Raw genomic sequence first — 18,605 nt, 5'->3', positions numbered from 1 at the left:
AATCCACTTTTGCTATTTTAAGGACGGAAAAATCCGCGTTGCGCCACGGCACATGGTCTAACGAGGTTGAGTTTATTCTCTTAATGAGTTATAGGTGTGTTTTGAGAATAAACCAATCAGTCTCATCTGTTCCTTTTAAGAGTCAGTTGCATCGCGCCATAGTGCATTTGCTATTTGCATGGCGTACTATGTAAGTGGAATACTGAACACTTCACTAGAGAGAAAACAGTTAAACAAAGCATACAGCGCGAGAATGAGCCTCCTCATTCTTTCAATTTCACTCTCTTTCGTGGATAAGGAAACGTGTTGTACGCATAGACATCCATTAGCGTACACATAATTAATTTTGTTTATTAAGTGCAAAGATTTGTTTCAAAACTATTTCTAAATTCAGTTCATTTTCCAGCAAGCGAATAAATGAAGAGTAATTCTGAAGTGTGTTCAAAAAACGGAGTTTTATCCAAACACAAATGCTATGCCTCATATGATCCAAAACCTGACAAGTGGACAAACCTAAGCTTGTTTTTAATAACACAAATATAAATATGCATATAATAAATAATTCTGCTACTAATAATAACATTATACAAAAGCAAATTGTCATGAATAAACAAAAATGCCCCCCGAGATGAAGAAGGCATGGAGGCAGTGGTTTTTATATTAATGTTGGCTAGAAAAACATTTTTTTTGTAATTTAATCTAGTAATTTAATCCTTTCCTTTTTTTTCCATTTGTGAAGGTATTTGCGTTTTGCTGTAGCCTACATCCTGTGTGTATTAAGCAATGTTTAAGCGAGGCACATAACTCACGCGCTCTGCGCTGGGCTTTAGACCTCCTCATAGCTGGTCTATTGAACAGTGTATTTTAGTTCCCTAAATAGCAACGCTCCAGCAATGCTCCTTAACACACCCCCGTTTTTAGACTAGACCGCCTAGGGGCGCACATATGAGCGCAAATGCATTTGCTGTATAAACAGCCGGGTCTTTAACGTCAAAATGACTCTTGCGCCTATAGCTGAAACCAGCATACAACAGTTGCGTAGCGCCTTGCGCTGCATTGTGCCGGGTGTATGATAGGACCCTTAGTTTTTAGATTTTTTTTTTTAAGTTATGTTGAACAAAAATATATGTGTACAACTAAGGTCTGCTTGTTTTGACTCATTATTTAAAATATGTGGCTAAGAAATGACTACTTAGATTTTTTTTTTCTGCTGGGCCATTTAAAAAAAATCTTTAGTGTCTAGCTTTATTTAAGTCTGAAATGTTTTTCGTTGGGGTCTTAAAAAGACCTTAAAAAGTCTTTAATTTGACTTGGTGAAACTTGCTGAAACCATGCAATTTACAAATCTTACATTTCAATCCTGTACAAGAACAATGACAAATAATGCTAATTTCATTTCAGAAACCGCATTTAAATTTAATTTAAAATACTAGAGTGGAATTCAACACATTTTTAATAAGTTCTTTGAACATGACTGTTTAAAATTATCATTACTCTCATTTTTACTGTAAATGTTAAGTGTGGGTGAAATGTTACGTACAATAAGGACTTATATGGTGATATACATGCTGGGGATGTAAATAGTGCTTGATTTAAAATGTAAGAAGTCTTTGAAAATCTTTGAATCTGCTGTTCATGAATAATTGGGTACCTTGTATAAGGAAAGATGCTATTATTTTATAGGGTGATGTGCATCAAGCTCTGATAGTCCTGCAGAAAGGAGTGCAGCAGTGTTTTCCTGATGACCAGACGCTCACAGACCCCAAGAGAATCCAGGTCAAGGGAAACGCCATGCTGCTGGTGGGCAGATATATGGAGGAGACAGCCAACTTCGAGAGCAATGCGATTATGAAAACCTATAAGGTATTTCAGTTAGTCACAAATGAAGTCAAATGTCAGTACTGGAGTCAGATTCATCAGAAAGTGACTTCTGTTCTTTTTAATGCAGGATGTTACGACTCTGTTGCCAGAATGGGAGGATGGAAACTTCTACCTGGCCAAATACTATGACAAGGTGATGCCCATGGTCACTGACAACAAACTGGAAAGACAAGGCAACCTCATCCGTTATATTGTCACTTATTTTGGAAAGTAAGATGTTTTCTTTTGATAATGTTTATATTGTGATTTTTATTTAGCAATTCTGCAAAAGTTTACAAAACAAATCAAATTTTGTGTGTGCTTTTATTTTAGTTTTATTAATTTAATAAAGTTGTGTACATGTGAAATATTTCTATGGCAAGTAACTGAGTAACTTTTTTTAAAGTAAAAAAAAATTATTTAACCCTCCTTTTGACCTAAATCTTTATTTTTGTTTTTTAATGATTTCTGTACACATTTAGGGTATAATGGGTGTCATTTAGTCCATTTTTTACCCGCCAGCTACAGTATAAAACTATTTTTTTTACCATGAAAACCACTAGCTCACACGGGCACACACACCCCCAAACACAAACAATAAGAATCTACTGCTTTAACCTTTATTAATATTCTCTTGCTTTAATGTTTAACATTCATGCATGTACTTTTAGCAATTGATAAACATGCCACTTCACATAAGTCAAAAACACGTGGTGACCTCTAATTAAACATTCATGAAAAACTCATGCACAGAGTTCGTTTCATCATGCGAAATAGATTTGAGGAATAAAATTAAATTTTGATTCTTTATTTTAGAGGTTTCATAAAGATGAGTCAACAGAAGGAAGGTTGAACAGTGTATACATCATTTCATACAACAGGAGGATTAAGTTTTATGGTTTTAGTTTTAGTCTATTTGAATGAATTGTGTGAAAGTTAGATTTAGAGATGCTTGTTTTGCTTGTTTCACAGAGCTTTGCAGTTTGGCAATCAGTACATCTATCAAGCCATGCCGAGAATGCTTACGTTATGGCTGGACTTTGGTGCCAAGGTTTATGAATTTGAAAAAGGTAAGGCACAAAAATGGTTGATGTAGTGTATGGAAAAATTAAACAATTAAAATATTTATTTGCATACCTCCATCAGTGGTTTGTGTTGAACAGTCAATTTGAAATGATAAACATTGTAGAGAGTGTAAAATTGCAATTTGTCAAAATAGTATACTCATTATATTAAATGGACAATATGTATTATAAAAAATAGATATAGTTTCATTAAAATATTCAAAAACAGTAGAACACTGTTATATATTTTTCTGACGTATTTATATTAGCCCAAATGTTTTCAAGAAAGGTTTTTAATTTTTACTTGGGCAATTATATTAGGCAAGCAATATAAGCAATACCCATGTTACTTATTAATCCATTATAAATGCATTTTTATTTATTTATAAATCTGTTAAGGTTTTTTCTTAGACATTCATTATAAAACAATTAATTGGTTTTAAAAATACACCTGCAAAGGTATCAAATTTTATGCAATTTGTAATGTCCAAATTTTATTGTTGAGAGGAAAACTGCACACAGCAATACTGGATTTCCATTAGTAAATGAAGCCTTTACGATCATTAAAACGCTAAAGCAAGTCCTTTAAAATTAAATGTTCATTACGGAATGATAAATAAAACAACAATTATAGAACAATATATACACAATATTATTGTGGCATTCACTGTAACCAACATTATATCTATTAACTATAGGCAAGCCTAACAGAATTTATTCTTTCCAAAGCTACTAGAAACAATGTTACTGAAACTAGCAGTGTGTGGAAAATACACTTAAAGAGATGAAAAATTTCTCTTAATTTACTTATCCTTTTCCAGAGATGGGTTGTGGCTGAAATGGCATCCGCTGTGTAAAAACGTGCTGGATAAGTTGGTGGTTCATTCCGCTGTGGCGACCCCAGAATTATAATGGGACTAAGCCAAAAAGAAAATGAATGAATGAATTTACTCATCCTTACTACAAACTCATTTAAGTTTCTTTTTTTCCCCCTTTTGAGCACAACATATTCTGAAGAATGTTGAAAAACTCTTCAGTATATTTTGTTTTGTCTTCAAATTATATATTTTTCTTTTTTTGTTTTATTGGAAATAGAAACTCCAAAGACTTTAATATATTGTGTTTCATTAGACTGCACTGAGCTGCCTTATAACACAACCTAAAATGTATTTAATATGATAAAACATCTCTTCTTCTTTTCTATGTGATCATGACCAAAAAAACCAAAGTGCTCAACCGTGGCATAATAAAAGTGGATTGCATTCGTCTCTCATCAGCAATGGGGTATATGGACACAGACTTTTAATTTCAGTCAGTCAGCCCCAGGGCTTTCGGTTAATTCTCATCCCATGCAAAATTGCTGGGATCTGATTTCTTAAAAAAACAGTGATCTTCACTGCCTGGCTGACATATACGATATAAAGTGGGTATCAGAGTAAACCCAGAGTAAAAAAAGAAGCACTGCATTAAATTAGATTTTTCCATGCCATGTCTTTAAAATATAGAAATTAATTTTACCCTAATATTTTGAATGGATTTTCTGCACTGGCCTGAAAAACACTAGCTGTGCATATATATCACATTGCTTCAGCGAGCTTGTTTCGCTTTGACAGCTTTCAGCCTTTAGCACATCCACAAACATGATTTTCGCAGGAGTCGCACAGAATGTAATCTTGAATATCAATTCATACGGAATCTTTCCAAATGTGCAATGATTTTTAAAAATAAATTCTAGTGATTTAAAAGGATTTTTTTGTCAGTCTTAAGACTCACTGCTCTAGTAATCTTCGATACAGCAGTTTCTTCCCACTTTTTGTCTTTAAGCTGGCCGCTCTGACCGAGTCCAGATGCGTACTGAGCTTACGAAGATCAATTCCGTGATCAGCGACCACACTAGCAACCTCTCGCCCTACCAGTTCCTCACAGCCTTTTCCCAGCTCATCTCCAGAATCTGCCACTCCAGCAACGAGGTCTTTGCTGTTCTCATGGAGATTGTGGCCAAAGTATTCTTAGCTTACCCGCAACAGGCCATGTGGATGATGACTGCTGTGTCAAAGGTCAGAAATCTTCATTTATTACAATATCTAATGCATACAGGTATAAATAATGTTTCGTTTATGCTTCTTTTTTAGTCCTCCTATCCGACTCGAATGAACAGATGTAAGGAGATCCTGAAGAAGGCCATCAGTCTGAATGACTCATTTATGAAGTTTATCGGAGATGCCAACAGACTGACTGACAAGCTGTTGGAGCTCGGAAATAAACCAGTAAGACAGACTTTACCACTAGAGAGAAAGTGATTTCGAAAGAAACAGCTTTTGTGGATTTATTAATCTTTTATATTCAGCTTCCCCCTCAGGCATTCATTACAAAATTAATTAGCTCTAAAATTAGCTTTGAATATGCACTGTATTTTCTGGAAAGCATCTCACACCACGTCTGAACTAAAACACAGATTAGATAAACGTTTGAATAGGTTACATATGACTTTTTTTTTATTAAAAATAAACATTAAACAGGCAAGATCATAAAGACATTTATTCAAATACTTTTTATTGATTTTCATTATAAAACAATACACACAACCATATATGTAATGTGAAGAGGCTGCTGACAAGGGAGGTGTGAATCCAAACACAGGTTTATTAAACAGAATGGTCAGGCAAGCAATGGTCATTACAGGAACAAACAGATGTATTCGGGCAATCCAGAGTCGTAGTCAAATATTAGGGGAATGGTCAGTATAGGCAGGTAGCAGGCAGCATAAACAAATAAAAAAGACGATGGTCAAAAATATGGCAAGGCAAGGAAAACGCGTTAACAAGTTCACAATTCACTATAACAAGACTCAGCACTGTGTGTGTGTGTGTGTGTGCGTGCGTGCGTGCGTGCGTGCGTGCGTGCGTGCGTGCGTGCGTGCGTGTGTGTGTGTGGGCTCTATTTTAACGGTCCATGCGTAGAGCGCAAACTCTTTCAGGGCGTGTCAGGACGCGTTTTTGCTAATTTAAGGACGGGAAATCTGCCTTGCGCCAAGGCGCATGGTCTAAAAGGGTTCAGTTTATTTTCTTAATGAGTTATAGGTGTGTTTTGAGAATAAACCAATTAGAGTCTCATCTCCCATTCCCTTTAAGACCCAGCTGCGTCGCGCCAAGAGCGCATTCGCTATTTACAGGACGCAAAGTAAGTCTAAGTGGAAAAAATGAGCATTTCACAAGTAAACAGTTGACAGTTTTTTAACAGAAAACTGTATAACAGAGCATCTACTGCGTGAGAATGAGAGATAAATGATCTACTTTCACTTTCGCTCTTCGATAGGGAAACCTTTACGCACAGACATCAATTAGCTTATAAATAATTAATTTTGTTTGTTAAGCGTAAAGATTTGTTTCAAAACTATTTCTAAATTCAGTTCTAATTTCTAGCAAAAGAATAAATGAACAATAATGACCAAGTGTGGTCAAAATACTGAGTTATTTCCAAATACACCTGCCATGCCCCATATGGTCTTAAACCTGACAGGTGGGCAAATCTAAGCTTGTTTTTTATAAAACAAATATAAATATGGATATAATAAATAATACTGCTAATAATAATAACATTATACAAAAGCAAATTGTTATGAATGAACTGAAAAAGCCTCCCAAGATGAAGAAGACATAAAAGCAGTGGTTTTTCATATTTATATAGGCTAGAAAATAATATGTTTTGTAATATTTTAATCCTTTATATTTATATTCTATATCTATTCTTATTATATCCTATATATATATCCTTAATATTTAAATTTTTTCATATGTAAAGATATTTGCCTATTGCTCTCTTGTGCGTATTAAGCAGTGTGTAAGCGAGGCGCAACTTTTTGGTCTAATGAAAAATTTATTATAGTTTCTAAAAATAGCCATGCGCCAGCGGCCCGCCTCAGAACGCCTTCCTTTTTAGATCAGAACGCTTATGGGCGCACAAATGAGCGCTAATGCATTTGCTATTTAAACAGTGTAGCGCAACGCCTCAAAATGACTCTTGCGCGAAGCTGAAACTACCAAAAGACCATTGCGCCCTTGCGCCGCTGCGCCGCGTCTTGCGCCACACTGCGCCGGATGTATGATAGGGCCCTGTGTGTGTGTGTGTGTACGTGTGTGTGTGCGCGTGCGTGTGTGCGCGAACTGTATTTAAAGTCCTAGTAATCAGTCTTTGACAATCCTCCGGCTATGTGTTCGCAATCAGTCAGGAACAGGTGTGAGTGTGTGTGGTGCATGACTGGAACTTGTAATCCATATACCAGCGGATCTGAAGTCCTTTAGCAACCTGCTAGAATTAGATCGCTGGTGATTGTGACAATATAACAGATGTGATGCACTTTACAATCCTATACAACACTACAACACAGAATACACAACCTCATGCATTACAAAAATATTAAAGCCCATTACAAAAAGTGGGAGAGAAAAAAAATTAAGACATTTATAATTAAAGAAAATTTCTGTATTAAATGGAGGCTGTTCACTTGAATAGATTTTTATCACATAAAAAAATAATAAAAAAATCTTGAATTTCACTGCTGATGGTTAATCCTCTTGTTAAGTGTGATATCATGTGAAGCGGCTTCCGGGTCCAAGTGCTCTATTAAACTGTATGGGAAGACTCAACAAATGTTAATAATAAACATTTACAAAGTGATGTAATACTTTCGAAAATCGCGATGGCAGTTTATATATCCATGCCTAATTTCAGATGGCCAGAAAGTGATTAATTTTTATAAATTGTTAAAATATTGGTGTCTTGTGTGCAGCAAGTTCAGAGACTGTAGTGTACACCATTATTTTTATATAAAATTCACTTTAATGTATGATATGACAAAAAAGGAGTCATAAACGAATATCCTTTCAATTCAAATGAGTAGCGGCTTCAAATTAAATTCAAATGACTGGACCCGGAAACAGTGCTTCATACGTCACGACTTAACAAGCGGATAAGGTATGTTAGCTATTATTAGTTGATGTTATATGTTAGTTATTAGAAATATTAAAATGTTTTTTTTTCCAGAGGGATAACATGACACTGGAGTATTCAATTCTCGTCATCAAGAGTAGACTAAATTGAAATATTTTCTATTACAAAAGAGTAAAGATGTAATTGCAATTTGTAAATGATTTTCAAATGAATTAGTTTATTAATTTTTAATATTCCTTACTTTTCCTCTTATACGTTAATTATACGAATAAGTTACACCTGCAAGTGTGTCGTATTTTCTGTAAAATAAGTAAAATTTGATCATAAATACAATTTGTAAATGATTCTCAAATGAAACCATTGTAGGCATTAGGTTTTCGCTTAGGCGTTAATTGTAAAATAATGAATTGCCCCCACAAATATACCATATTTTCTGTCAATGTGTTGTTGAAAGGAAAAAAACGTATAACTTGCATTTTTTATAATTTTATTTATAAATAATGTGAGATGTAATAATGTTAGCCCTAAGTACTGTAAATAAAATCTTTGCAAACTTTAACAACTTTTTAGTTCCCCTCACTCCAAAGCCAGTATTTTAAAATTAAAGGTTCATTACAGAAGTGGAATAAAAAAAAAAAATCAGTACAACTTAGTCTACAGCTAAAAGTGATGGTGGCATTTACTACAATAATGATCTATTATATATGTCAAGCTGAAAGCAATAAGTTCATTGCAAACTGTAACCACTTGTTCCAAACGCAATTGTTTCTTTTTCTACAGAATATCTTGTTTTGTCTTCAGCAGACGAAACAAATTCACTTGAGCCAACCACTTGACTGATTGTAAATGTTGGGGATTTTTTCTGTGTGTGAATCGCTTTATTACTGAAATGCATCTCCGATTTTGAACAGTCTATGAGTGCATATTTGTTTTTTCTTCATGCATTTTAGGACTATTTAACATATTCAAATAATTTTGGTAATAATTATTCCATTTTAGGTAATGTAATATGTGTATTTCCAAAATTACAGCATGGGGTTAAGGTTGTGTTTGGTTGTGTAGGTGGATGGGAACAGCAGCACCCTCAGCATGAGTGTCCACTTCAAAATGCTGAAGAAACTGGTAGAAGAGCCCACCTTCAGTCAGATCCTCATCCCGCTGCAGTCTGTCCTCATACCCACCCTGCCATCCACTGGCGGAGCAAACCCCAAACATGACGCCTTTCCCGGACACTGGGTTTACCTCTCCGGCTTTGATGACACAGTCAGTTTTTACACGCCAGTTTCTGAGCACATCATGCAGTACTCTTATTTCAGATGATGCGTTAATCACAACATACGTTTCATTTCCTAAAGGTGGAGATTTTGGCGTCCTTGCAGAAGCCGAAAAAGATCTCACTCAAGGGCTCGGATGGAAAATTCTACACCATGATGTGCAAACCCAAAGATGACCTAAGGAAAGACTGCAGGCTGATGGAGTTCAACTGCCTCATTAATAAGGTAGCGGGCCCATGCTGTTTAGGAAATGACCAAATTATTTTCATGAGAAATTGGCCAGTAAAAATGTGCCTTTGTCAGTCTTTGAGGAAAGATGCCGAGTCTAGACGGAGGGATTTGCGCATTCGGACGTACGCTGTGATCCCTCTAAATGAAGAGTGCGGAATAATCGAGTGGGTGAACAAAACAGCAGGCTTACGCCACATCCTCACGAAACTGTATAAAGAGAAAGGTGGGTCAATTTCATTGCCTCTAGGTAGGGATGCACTGAAATATGTCGGCTAAAAAAAGCATGTTCTGCATGCTGGTTTCATTCTCCCTCTTGCCAATGTCATGGCAAAGTCCACTCAAATAACATTTCTGTATATTTTTCCTACTGCTTGCAATAACGACACTGCAGCAGATCTTCTAGGTTTAGTTTAAGTCTTTTAAATTTGAAAAAAAATAAATAAATTTATTTTAATTTATAATGTAAAAATTAAATATTTCAAAGCATTTTTTATGCAAATTATTTTCAAAATTGTTTGGTTTTAGTTTTAACCCAAAATTTTCTTTTTAGTTCCTCACTTGCCTCTTATTCTCTTTCATGATATCCAGTGTCAATGTTTCACAATGTATGTCAAAAGAATAGTATTTTGAGTCATGGAATTTCTGCAGTTTGATGGAATTTTAAAAGGCCTATTCCAGACATTGAAAGTCAGGGGATTTTTATTTTGTCCAAATCATGGAATGTTTTCTGTTTATTATAAGTCATCGAAATTTTTCATTTTAGTCAAGGAATAGTTGATTTGACATTTGGCTTTGTTCTTTAAAAGAGTTATACCTATTTGGGTAATTACCTATTGGCTGATAAATTAGCTTTTTTTATGCTACTATTATTGGTGCAATATATTAAGCGATAACTTACAGATTAGTTTTAGCAAGGATGTATTAAAGTGATCAAAAGTCATAGTAAAGACGTTTTAAATGTTGCAGAAGATTTTTTTTAATGCTATTATTGTTTGCTACAACTGTTTTGAGTGTTGATATGATTAAATATAGGAAATTAGAATTATTCATAATGGAAATGTGACACTAAGTTATTTATAATTGATAAATGACTTTAAAGACACTGACATTGTGACTTAAAATATTTAAAGAAAATATTTTGCAAGAAATGTTGTACTGTATTTTTGATAAGATATAAAAAAAAATCACTCCTCAGATTTCCAAAAGTATATTGAATGTGAACATATATTTATTAACCAGTCAAAATTAATTAAACGTGCTGCTTTAAAAAGTTTATCAAGCCTCTCAGTGTCTCCATTAAGTAATTTTCCACTCAGCTGAATGAAAGTGGTGTTCTTGTTCTTTAAAACAGGGATCTATGTCAGTGGGACAGAACTGAAGAAGCTCATTTTGCCAAAAACAGCACCTTTTCAGGAGAAGCTGAAGCTGCACAAAGATGTGCTGTGTGCCAGACACCCTCCAGTGTTTCATGAGTGGTTCCTGCGGACCTTTCCTGATCCCACCTCTTGGTATTTTTATATGTATAGCACAAGCTTCAGTGATTATATTCATGATATCGGTGCTGAATTATGGTGCTTATTTATATTAGCTATTGACCCCATTTTTGATTATTTGACCTAAATTTGACACCCCTCTGAGTAATTTCTACTATGAATATATAGCCATATTATATATCAAAATAAGATCTTTTGCTTTTGAATTATTTTATTCTATCCTCATGTGTTGATGTTTTATCACCACTTGAATGCAGACAGATTTCATCAAAAATATTTTTTGACAAAAAAACTGAAAAACTTTTTAAAGAGATATAAAAGATAAAACGTAAGATGACAGTCCAAAAATGAGTACACCCAAATTAATCTGTTGTGTAAAAATATTGAATAAAATTTTAATAAACAAAAATCAAGAGTAACATAAAAATCTAAGAATGTTGTTGTTTGTAATTTTATAATTTTTTTTGTGAAAACTTGCTTGAATTTAAATGTAATATTTTTTTCTATTCCTAAAGATTTTGTGACCAAACCCCTTTTTTAATAAATATACAGTAACTGTTAAATAAAACTGTTTTATTTAAATACACCAAAATTTATTTGCTATTTTTATTCACTTTTTTTCACTGACAAATGGATGAAAATTGTGTACTGCTGTAATGCTGATCACTATATACAGTATGTATAAGGTGATATTATGCCCAAAAAGGAAATAAACTACCTATATACCATCAAGAAGGTCCAAAGGTTTACGAATTTCCTTTTCTTTTTCACCAAACCAGATATTTAGAAAAATGTTGGACACCTGTAACCATTGACTTGCATAGTAAGAAAAAAACAATACTATGGAAGTCACTGGTTTTCAACATCTTTCAAAATGAATCAATCTGTGTTCAACAGAAGAAAGAAACTCAAACTAGTTTGAAACAACTGAAGGTCGAGTAAATGATGACAGAATTGTCATTTCTGGGTGAACAATCCATTTAAGTTATTTGATGCGATGTTTGTTCACAGGTACAACAGCAGGTCTGCGTACTGCCGCTCTACTGCCGTCATGTCGATGGTGGGTTATATCCTTGGACTCGGAGATCGACATGGAGAAAACATTTTGTTTGATTCTTTTACCGGCGAGTGTGTCCATGTGGATTTCAACTGCCTTTTCAACAAGGTGTGTGAAGACACAGTTTATTTGAATCATTTCCTAAACTTGAAATCTTTAGGTAGCTGTATAACAAATGAGCGTTTCTGCTGTTAAGGGGGAGACGTTTGATGTTCCTGAGGTGGTTCCTTTCCGGCTCACCCAGAACATGGTTCATGCAATGGGGCCCATGGGTACAGAGGGCCTGTTCAGACAGGCGTGTGAGGTCATACTAAGACTCATGAGAGACCAGCGGGAGCCGCTCATGAGGTAAATACTGTTAAACTTTTAAATTTAACATATCATACAATAACTTTTAAATTACAATAGTTTGATGACTGCAGTGTTTCCCCTGGGTTAACAGTTTTTTGGGGGGTGGGGACATTCAAATTTTTGCTGGTCTCTAACTAATGACAGCAGATCACTCAGAGATAGAGGGATTTGCACTCGCGATATCTTTACTGCTCTATTTATATGACAGAAAAAATTAGGGGTTTGAACCTACACTGGTCTCGTGGTTTGGTTACAATTATCACGCCATTGATTCGGTTTAATTCGATATTTCGGTGCATCACGGTGCATTGATGATGCTTTCCATAATTAATTAGATTTTTTTTTCCACAACACAACTTTTTTAAAAAAATTAAAATCCATAAATGCATTAATATTTATATATTATTTGTGTAATTTTTTTTTCCTTTAATCCAGCAGTAAGATAGGCCTATATGTACTGCACTTTTAATTTGACCTGTTAAAAGAAAACACTCTTTTAGAATGTATCAAACAAAACACCAACACATGCACAGAAGACAACACGAGCATTTATAGCAAATAAACTAATGTCAATATTATCCCGCTTCCATTTTGAGCTTTCTTACACCTTTATGGTCATTGTCTTCACCTGCTTAACATAAAGGGCTGTGCTTGGCTCTATAAATGAAAGCGCTGTTCATTAAGGAGTCACGTGGGAAGAACAGTCGCGGTTACAGTCTATATCTGCATAATACGTGGTTATAATGGGTAATACGTAATAGACACAGTGGAGAAAACTCGCACCTCGGGCACACTCGTTTCTGGATCTACAAGTATCGCTTTAACAGCCAAGTGAAGTGGAAAGCTTATCTCACAAACAGCAGCGGGTCAAATGTCCAAAGTTTGTGTGAGAGAGAGAGACAGGGATGCATTTCTTCCTAGTAGTGAAATAGCGGCAAAATTATGTGCATATATATATATCTCCCTTTTAAGTAGTTGGAGCGTTTTATTTAGTCGTCCTCGCCTCCTTTGCCATAGTATTCTACTGCGACATCGCGCATATGAGATAAATGACGTCAGTACGTAATAACCGGTTATGATCTATTACTGAACCCATATCGAATTGTCCCCATCTGCATCGCAGTGCCCCGAAGAAACAATTAATTTTAACACCCCTAGAAGAAATGTAATGCTTAGAACATAACTGTGCCTCTCGCAATCTGTTGTCTCTCATTCATTCTAGTCGCCATGATTTTCAGAGTATTTTAACTCATTTTAGGGGGTCACGGGGCCGGTTTAAATTTGCGGGAGAGGTCAGGTTGGATGAGACGCTAGATCGGGAGAACGCGTCACAGCAGCTCAAAGCACTGGAGATACAATGGCTGCACTTACAACAAAGAATGCATCACTCGCGCGGGTCACGCCAAATAACTAAACAGAGGTCCCATCGCATCTGTATATATTTTAGCTGCTGCGACTGAGCGCATTGTGCTCCCACTCATGAATGAAGTTTGGCTGCTGTAGGCTATGCATAATGTATGGAAGTGGATGTGCGTTTTCAGTCCTGTCAGGTGTGGCACGCAGTCTCATTCCCATACAGCAGAGAGTGACTGTGTAGAACTCCACTGTGCGCGATTCAGAGAGCAGAAATTTGTAATCGCACGACCATGTAGAGACTGAAATCACATGTCCTTGCATAAATAAGATATAACATATGGCTATTTATCTTGTTTATTTGAAGAAGTTGTGATTTGGTGCTTTTCTCACGCTTATTAAGATATATATTCTTAATATAATAGGAAATAATATTAGTTACATTTTAAATGAACCTTTTCTGTTTTGTTAATCACTCACGTTTACAAAAAGGTATCATTAGTTAATATATTTAATGCACCAATAATAGAAACTAATAGAGAACAATACTTGTATAGAATTTATTTAAAGTTCAACATTTAATAAAACATTAGTAAGTTAAAATTCATGTTTGTCAACCTTAATAAAACAAAGCATTACTCACATATAAATGAATCTTTTATATGTGCATAAAACTATTTAATTTATTGTTTTATGATGTTAAATAAGCTCATTTGTCTGCAATTTTTGTTGTCTGTGTTTTTTTTTTGTTTGTTGATTGTGCAGTGGTGTAATGGCAATGTAGTATTATATTCACAAATTTTCAGCACTTTCAGTCATTAAGTGTAATTAGATATTAAAATCAATTTGTTACCATATATTATATTGCATGAACTATAAAATGTACAGTAGAAAGCTTAAAAAACATATCAGATCTTTATTCTATGTTGTGTTTTAATTTGAGTAATTTCTAACTGTATTTGTATTTTATTGTAACTGCATAATTATTTCTTTTTATTCCCAACCAGCGTTTTAAAAACATTCCTGCACGATCCTTTAGTGGAGTGGAGTAAACCTGTGAAGGGTTTCTCAAAGACTCAAGTCAATGAATCTGGAGAGATCCTCAATGAGAAGGTACTTCATCCGTTAATTGCTCAAGGCTGAGTGAGGATCCTTATGTGTAATGTAAATCATGCATGCTTTTGTGTTCAGCTATCCAAACATTGAATTCTAAACATAACATGGACATAACCATCGTTAAGTACACAAGTGCCTTTGTTTATGTGCATTTTATTCATTCATTCATTCATTCATTTTCTTGTCGGCTTAGTCCCTTTATTAATTCGGGGTCGCCACAGCGGAATGAACCGCCAACTTATCCAGCAGGTTTATACGCAGCGGATGCCTTTCCAGCCGCAACCCATCTCTGGGAATCATCCAAACACATATTCACACACACACTCATACACTACGGACAATTTAGCCTACCCAATTCACCTGTACCACAAGTCTCTGGACTGTGGGGGAAACCGTGGCACCCGGAGGAAACCCACGCGAACTCAGGGAGAACATGCAAACTCCACATAGAAACGCTGACTGAGCCTAGGTTGAACCAGCGACCTTCTTGCTGTGAGGCGACAGCACTACCTACTGCGCCACTGCCTCGCCTATGTGCATTTTAAATTAATGTATTTGATGTGCAAAGGTCACAGGGTATTTTTTAGTGTCCTAATATTAAAAGATTTAAAGGTATTCCTGTCAACCCTTCCTTTTTGACCAGGATTCTTTTGTATTTTACCATTCTATCATGCTATCATCCTTTTAAAATATTTACCCGTTTTTTTGTTTTTTACAGTATTTTTTTCTTTTTATGAACAGACGAAGTAATATATACACCTCCCTATTATCATAGTACTGCCGAACCCCACAGGGGGATGCCCCTTTACTCTTAATTGAAGAGCTGTTCGAGAGAATTATGTTATCGTTTTATTTTGGAGTAATATCACTTTTAAATGATTATAAAAAAAATCAATGCTTGACTGTCAGACAACCTCAATGAGGATAAAGACAATGTCACTCGAGTGTACACGCAATATGAAGAGGAGCAAAAGTGGACAGTTTGTGAATTGGGTGTGTGTTTAAACATAGAAATACACATAATAATATGTAAATATGGCAGTTTTGGCCAAAACTAATTGTTTTAAATGAGCATAGACAGGAAATCGGCCAGATGCTTTTATTATTTCATCTATACCCTGGGTGGTGTATAGATCTTGTAGTGACAATTTTGTTATTTTACCTTAACTTTTTGCTGTTTGGGCTTATTAGAACCTAATTAGAATAAAACCTAAGTATCATCTTTTGATATTGTGTACTTTTAGAGAAAATAATGTCCATATATGTGGACTCGTGGTCCGAATTTCCAAAAAAACACAACAAAGTAACCTTTGTGTAATAGAAAAAAACCTCTTTATTTCTGCCTTGAACAGAGCAGTTTTTTCCTGACTGTTTTTGCATTAAGAACACATACAAACATATTTTTGAACATGTTTTGACTATCAGTAAAGACAACATTTTTTGCCCATTTTAGACAGTTAAAATACTGTTTGGGACATTTCATATGCTGCAAAACAGTTGCAGGATGACACCGTATCTCTGTAACAAAATATAAAACATAAGAGCTAAAATGTACTGTCCATGGATGTGGTCACTAAGCCCTAGGAGGTTAATCAAACAAAAAGTCTAAATGAGTGATTCATTCGCTGCTCTTTACTGAATAACCATAACAACTTTAATCAGAAGTTATATTTAAATTATACAGTAAAGGAAATGTGAATGTGATTTGATAACTTTAAATTCAAATTCAGTTTACACATTCTGATGTTGATGGGTGTGATCTTATGTCTGACAACTATTTAATGTTGTCACAACATGCACTTGATATCAGAATCATTTTTCAGTTCCTTAAAATCAATTCGGGACTTAATGTTTATAAACCCCTCCCTTCGATAAGCCTACTCTGCTCTGATTGGTCAGCTGGCCAAGTCTGTTTTGAATGAGCTTTCCTCATCCATTTTGTTTCGGAAATGAATTGCCCAGAATGTTTATCGGTCGCAGGAAGGTGGGGATTATGCAAATGTGTCCATTTAATCATGTTGACATAGAACAGTAGTAAGGAAATAATTTGAAAAAATAAGAACTGTATCCAAAATTGTCCCCTATATCCAAAGATTTGTTCACTATTTCACCATTTCTAGTGGTGTCCAAAACCATAGCGGACGTTTTATCAAGTGTACTCAATCGCACAATGCACAGCTCTTACGAGTCTATCACCCATGCACACTCACACAACAGCTTCAAAGATCTTAAACTCAATTCCTGCAGGGCCGCAGCTCTGCACAGTTTTGCTCCTACTCTAATCAAACACAGCTGAATAAATAATCGAGGTGTTCAAAAGAGCCTTGAACACCTTGATTAGTTGCATCAGCTGTGTTTGATTAGGGTTAGAGCAAAACTGTGCAGAGCTGCGGCCCTGCAGGAATTGAGTTTGAGAACTATGAGCAAGAGTAGTGTTTCTCAACCACGTTCCTGGAGGAACACCAACACTGCATGTTTTGTATGTCTTCTTTGTCTTTTACCCATTACAGGTCTTTCAGTCTCTGCTAATGAGCTGATGATCTGAATCAGGTGTGTTTGGTCAAGGAGACATGGAAATCGTGTAGGGCTGGTAATCCTCCAGTAACGCGGTTGAGAAACACTAGAGAGCTAGAGAATACCCAGAAAGCACTCTAAGAGTTTGCAAGTTTCCGGATGAATTTACATGTCTGACCACAAGATGGCACACACATAGTAGAATCCTATTGGTGTAAGTTTCAAAATAATCTATTATTTATTTAAAGTAATGTTTGTATACACAACAGATATCAAAAGTCTTTATTTCATTACTAATAGACAGCTCGCTAAGGGTTATATATAATTATCACATAGAAGTTTAAAATCAAATACGTCTGAGGGATTTATCAACTAGCAAAACACAAAGTAAAAGGCATTTCTTCACTGTTCACTCAATCGTTTCATTCACTCTATCAAGTGGACAATATTAGTGGACTGATGTAGGGAATAGTGAATGAGGATTTAAGGGGCAATTTTGGATACAGCAAAGGAGAGTACATGACCCAGCTCTTTCTTTTAATAGACAATATCTTTATTCATTATGCACTATTTAACACATTTTCAGATTGTTTACATTGAAGAACAGCAAAGTAACGTAAATATGACAGTTTTTGAATACCCATATGACTCCAGCTCTTTAATGTTAAGTAATATATTCAAAAAGCCCTAATCTGACTTTGTTCCAATCTAGGCTAAGACTCATGTACTGGACATTGAGCAGCGCCTCCAGGGAGTGATCAAGAACAGGAATAAAGTGATGGGCTTGCCTCTGTCCATCGAGGGCCACGTGCACTACCTCATACAGGAGGCCACGGATGATAACCTCCTGTGCATGATGTACCTTGGATGGGGTCCTTATCTGTGATGAACATTTGCACTTCAGTCGTAGTCGGAGATCACAATTGAACATAAGCTTTCTGTTTAGCTCTGTACAGTTATGTTTGTCACTGTTGTTTTCAGTGTTTTTCAGAAGGTAAATTAAATTTCATTTACTTTCAGGAATTAAATTTCATATGTGTTACAGGTAAATTATGAGCACTTGTGCTGTAGAACGAGCAAATTTTGGATAAACATGCATTAAAGTGCTTGTACGTAATCCAGTTGTTCTTGTTATTGTGGCATAGTTCTGTGTTTCTCAACCATGTTTTGGGTGTCTCCTTTGTCTGTCACACCCATTACAGGTCTTTCAGTCTCTGCTAATGAGCTGATGATCTGAATTAGGTGTGTTTGGTTAAGGAGACATGGGAAATGTGGTGAGCTGCTGGTCTTCAGGATCATGGTTGAGAAGCACTGGTATAGACCATTTCAATGTGATGATGTC

At 35.4% G+C, this 18,605-nt stretch overlaps 1 protein-coding gene across 1 annotated transcript in view; it reads left to right on the top strand.

The window, feature by feature from the left end:
- atr (ATR checkpoint kinase) overlaps window positions 1-18,380 on the top strand; it is a 65,241-nt gene extending 46,861 nt beyond the window's left edge. The window contains exons 35-47 of the mRNA XM_087240633.1: window positions 1,684-1,863; window positions 1,949-2,091; window positions 2,833-2,930; window positions 4,749-4,981; window positions 5,057-5,191; window positions 8,937-9,137; window positions 9,230-9,373; window positions 9,452-9,602; window positions 10,731-10,887; window positions 11,884-12,037; window positions 12,126-12,277; window positions 14,641-14,746; window positions 17,976-18,380. Of these exons, the coding sequence (XP_087096759.1) occupies window positions 1,684-1,863; window positions 1,949-2,091; window positions 2,833-2,930; window positions 4,749-4,981; window positions 5,057-5,191; window positions 8,937-9,137; window positions 9,230-9,373; window positions 9,452-9,602; window positions 10,731-10,887; window positions 11,884-12,037; window positions 12,126-12,277; window positions 14,641-14,746; window positions 17,976-18,149 (2,028 nt within the window). The 3' untranslated portion in view covers window positions 18,150-18,380. The remainder of the gene's footprint in view (window positions 1-1,683; window positions 1,864-1,948; window positions 2,092-2,832; window positions 2,931-4,748; window positions 4,982-5,056; window positions 5,192-8,936; window positions 9,138-9,229; window positions 9,374-9,451; window positions 9,603-10,730; window positions 10,888-11,883; window positions 12,038-12,125; window positions 12,278-14,640; window positions 14,747-17,975) is intronic.
- The last annotated feature ends 225 nt before the right edge of the window (window positions 18,381-18,605 follow it).

Source organism: Danio rerio, chromosome 2, assembly GCF_052040795.2.
Source record: "Danio rerio strain M-AB ecotype USA chromosome 2, GRCz13ab, whole genome shotgun sequence".
Classification (NCBI taxonomy): domain Eukaryota; kingdom Metazoa; phylum Chordata; class Actinopteri; order Cypriniformes; family Danionidae; genus Danio; species Danio rerio.
The sequence above is the reverse complement of the archived record's forward strand: the minus strand, read 5'-3'. Positions and strand labels throughout refer to the sequence as shown.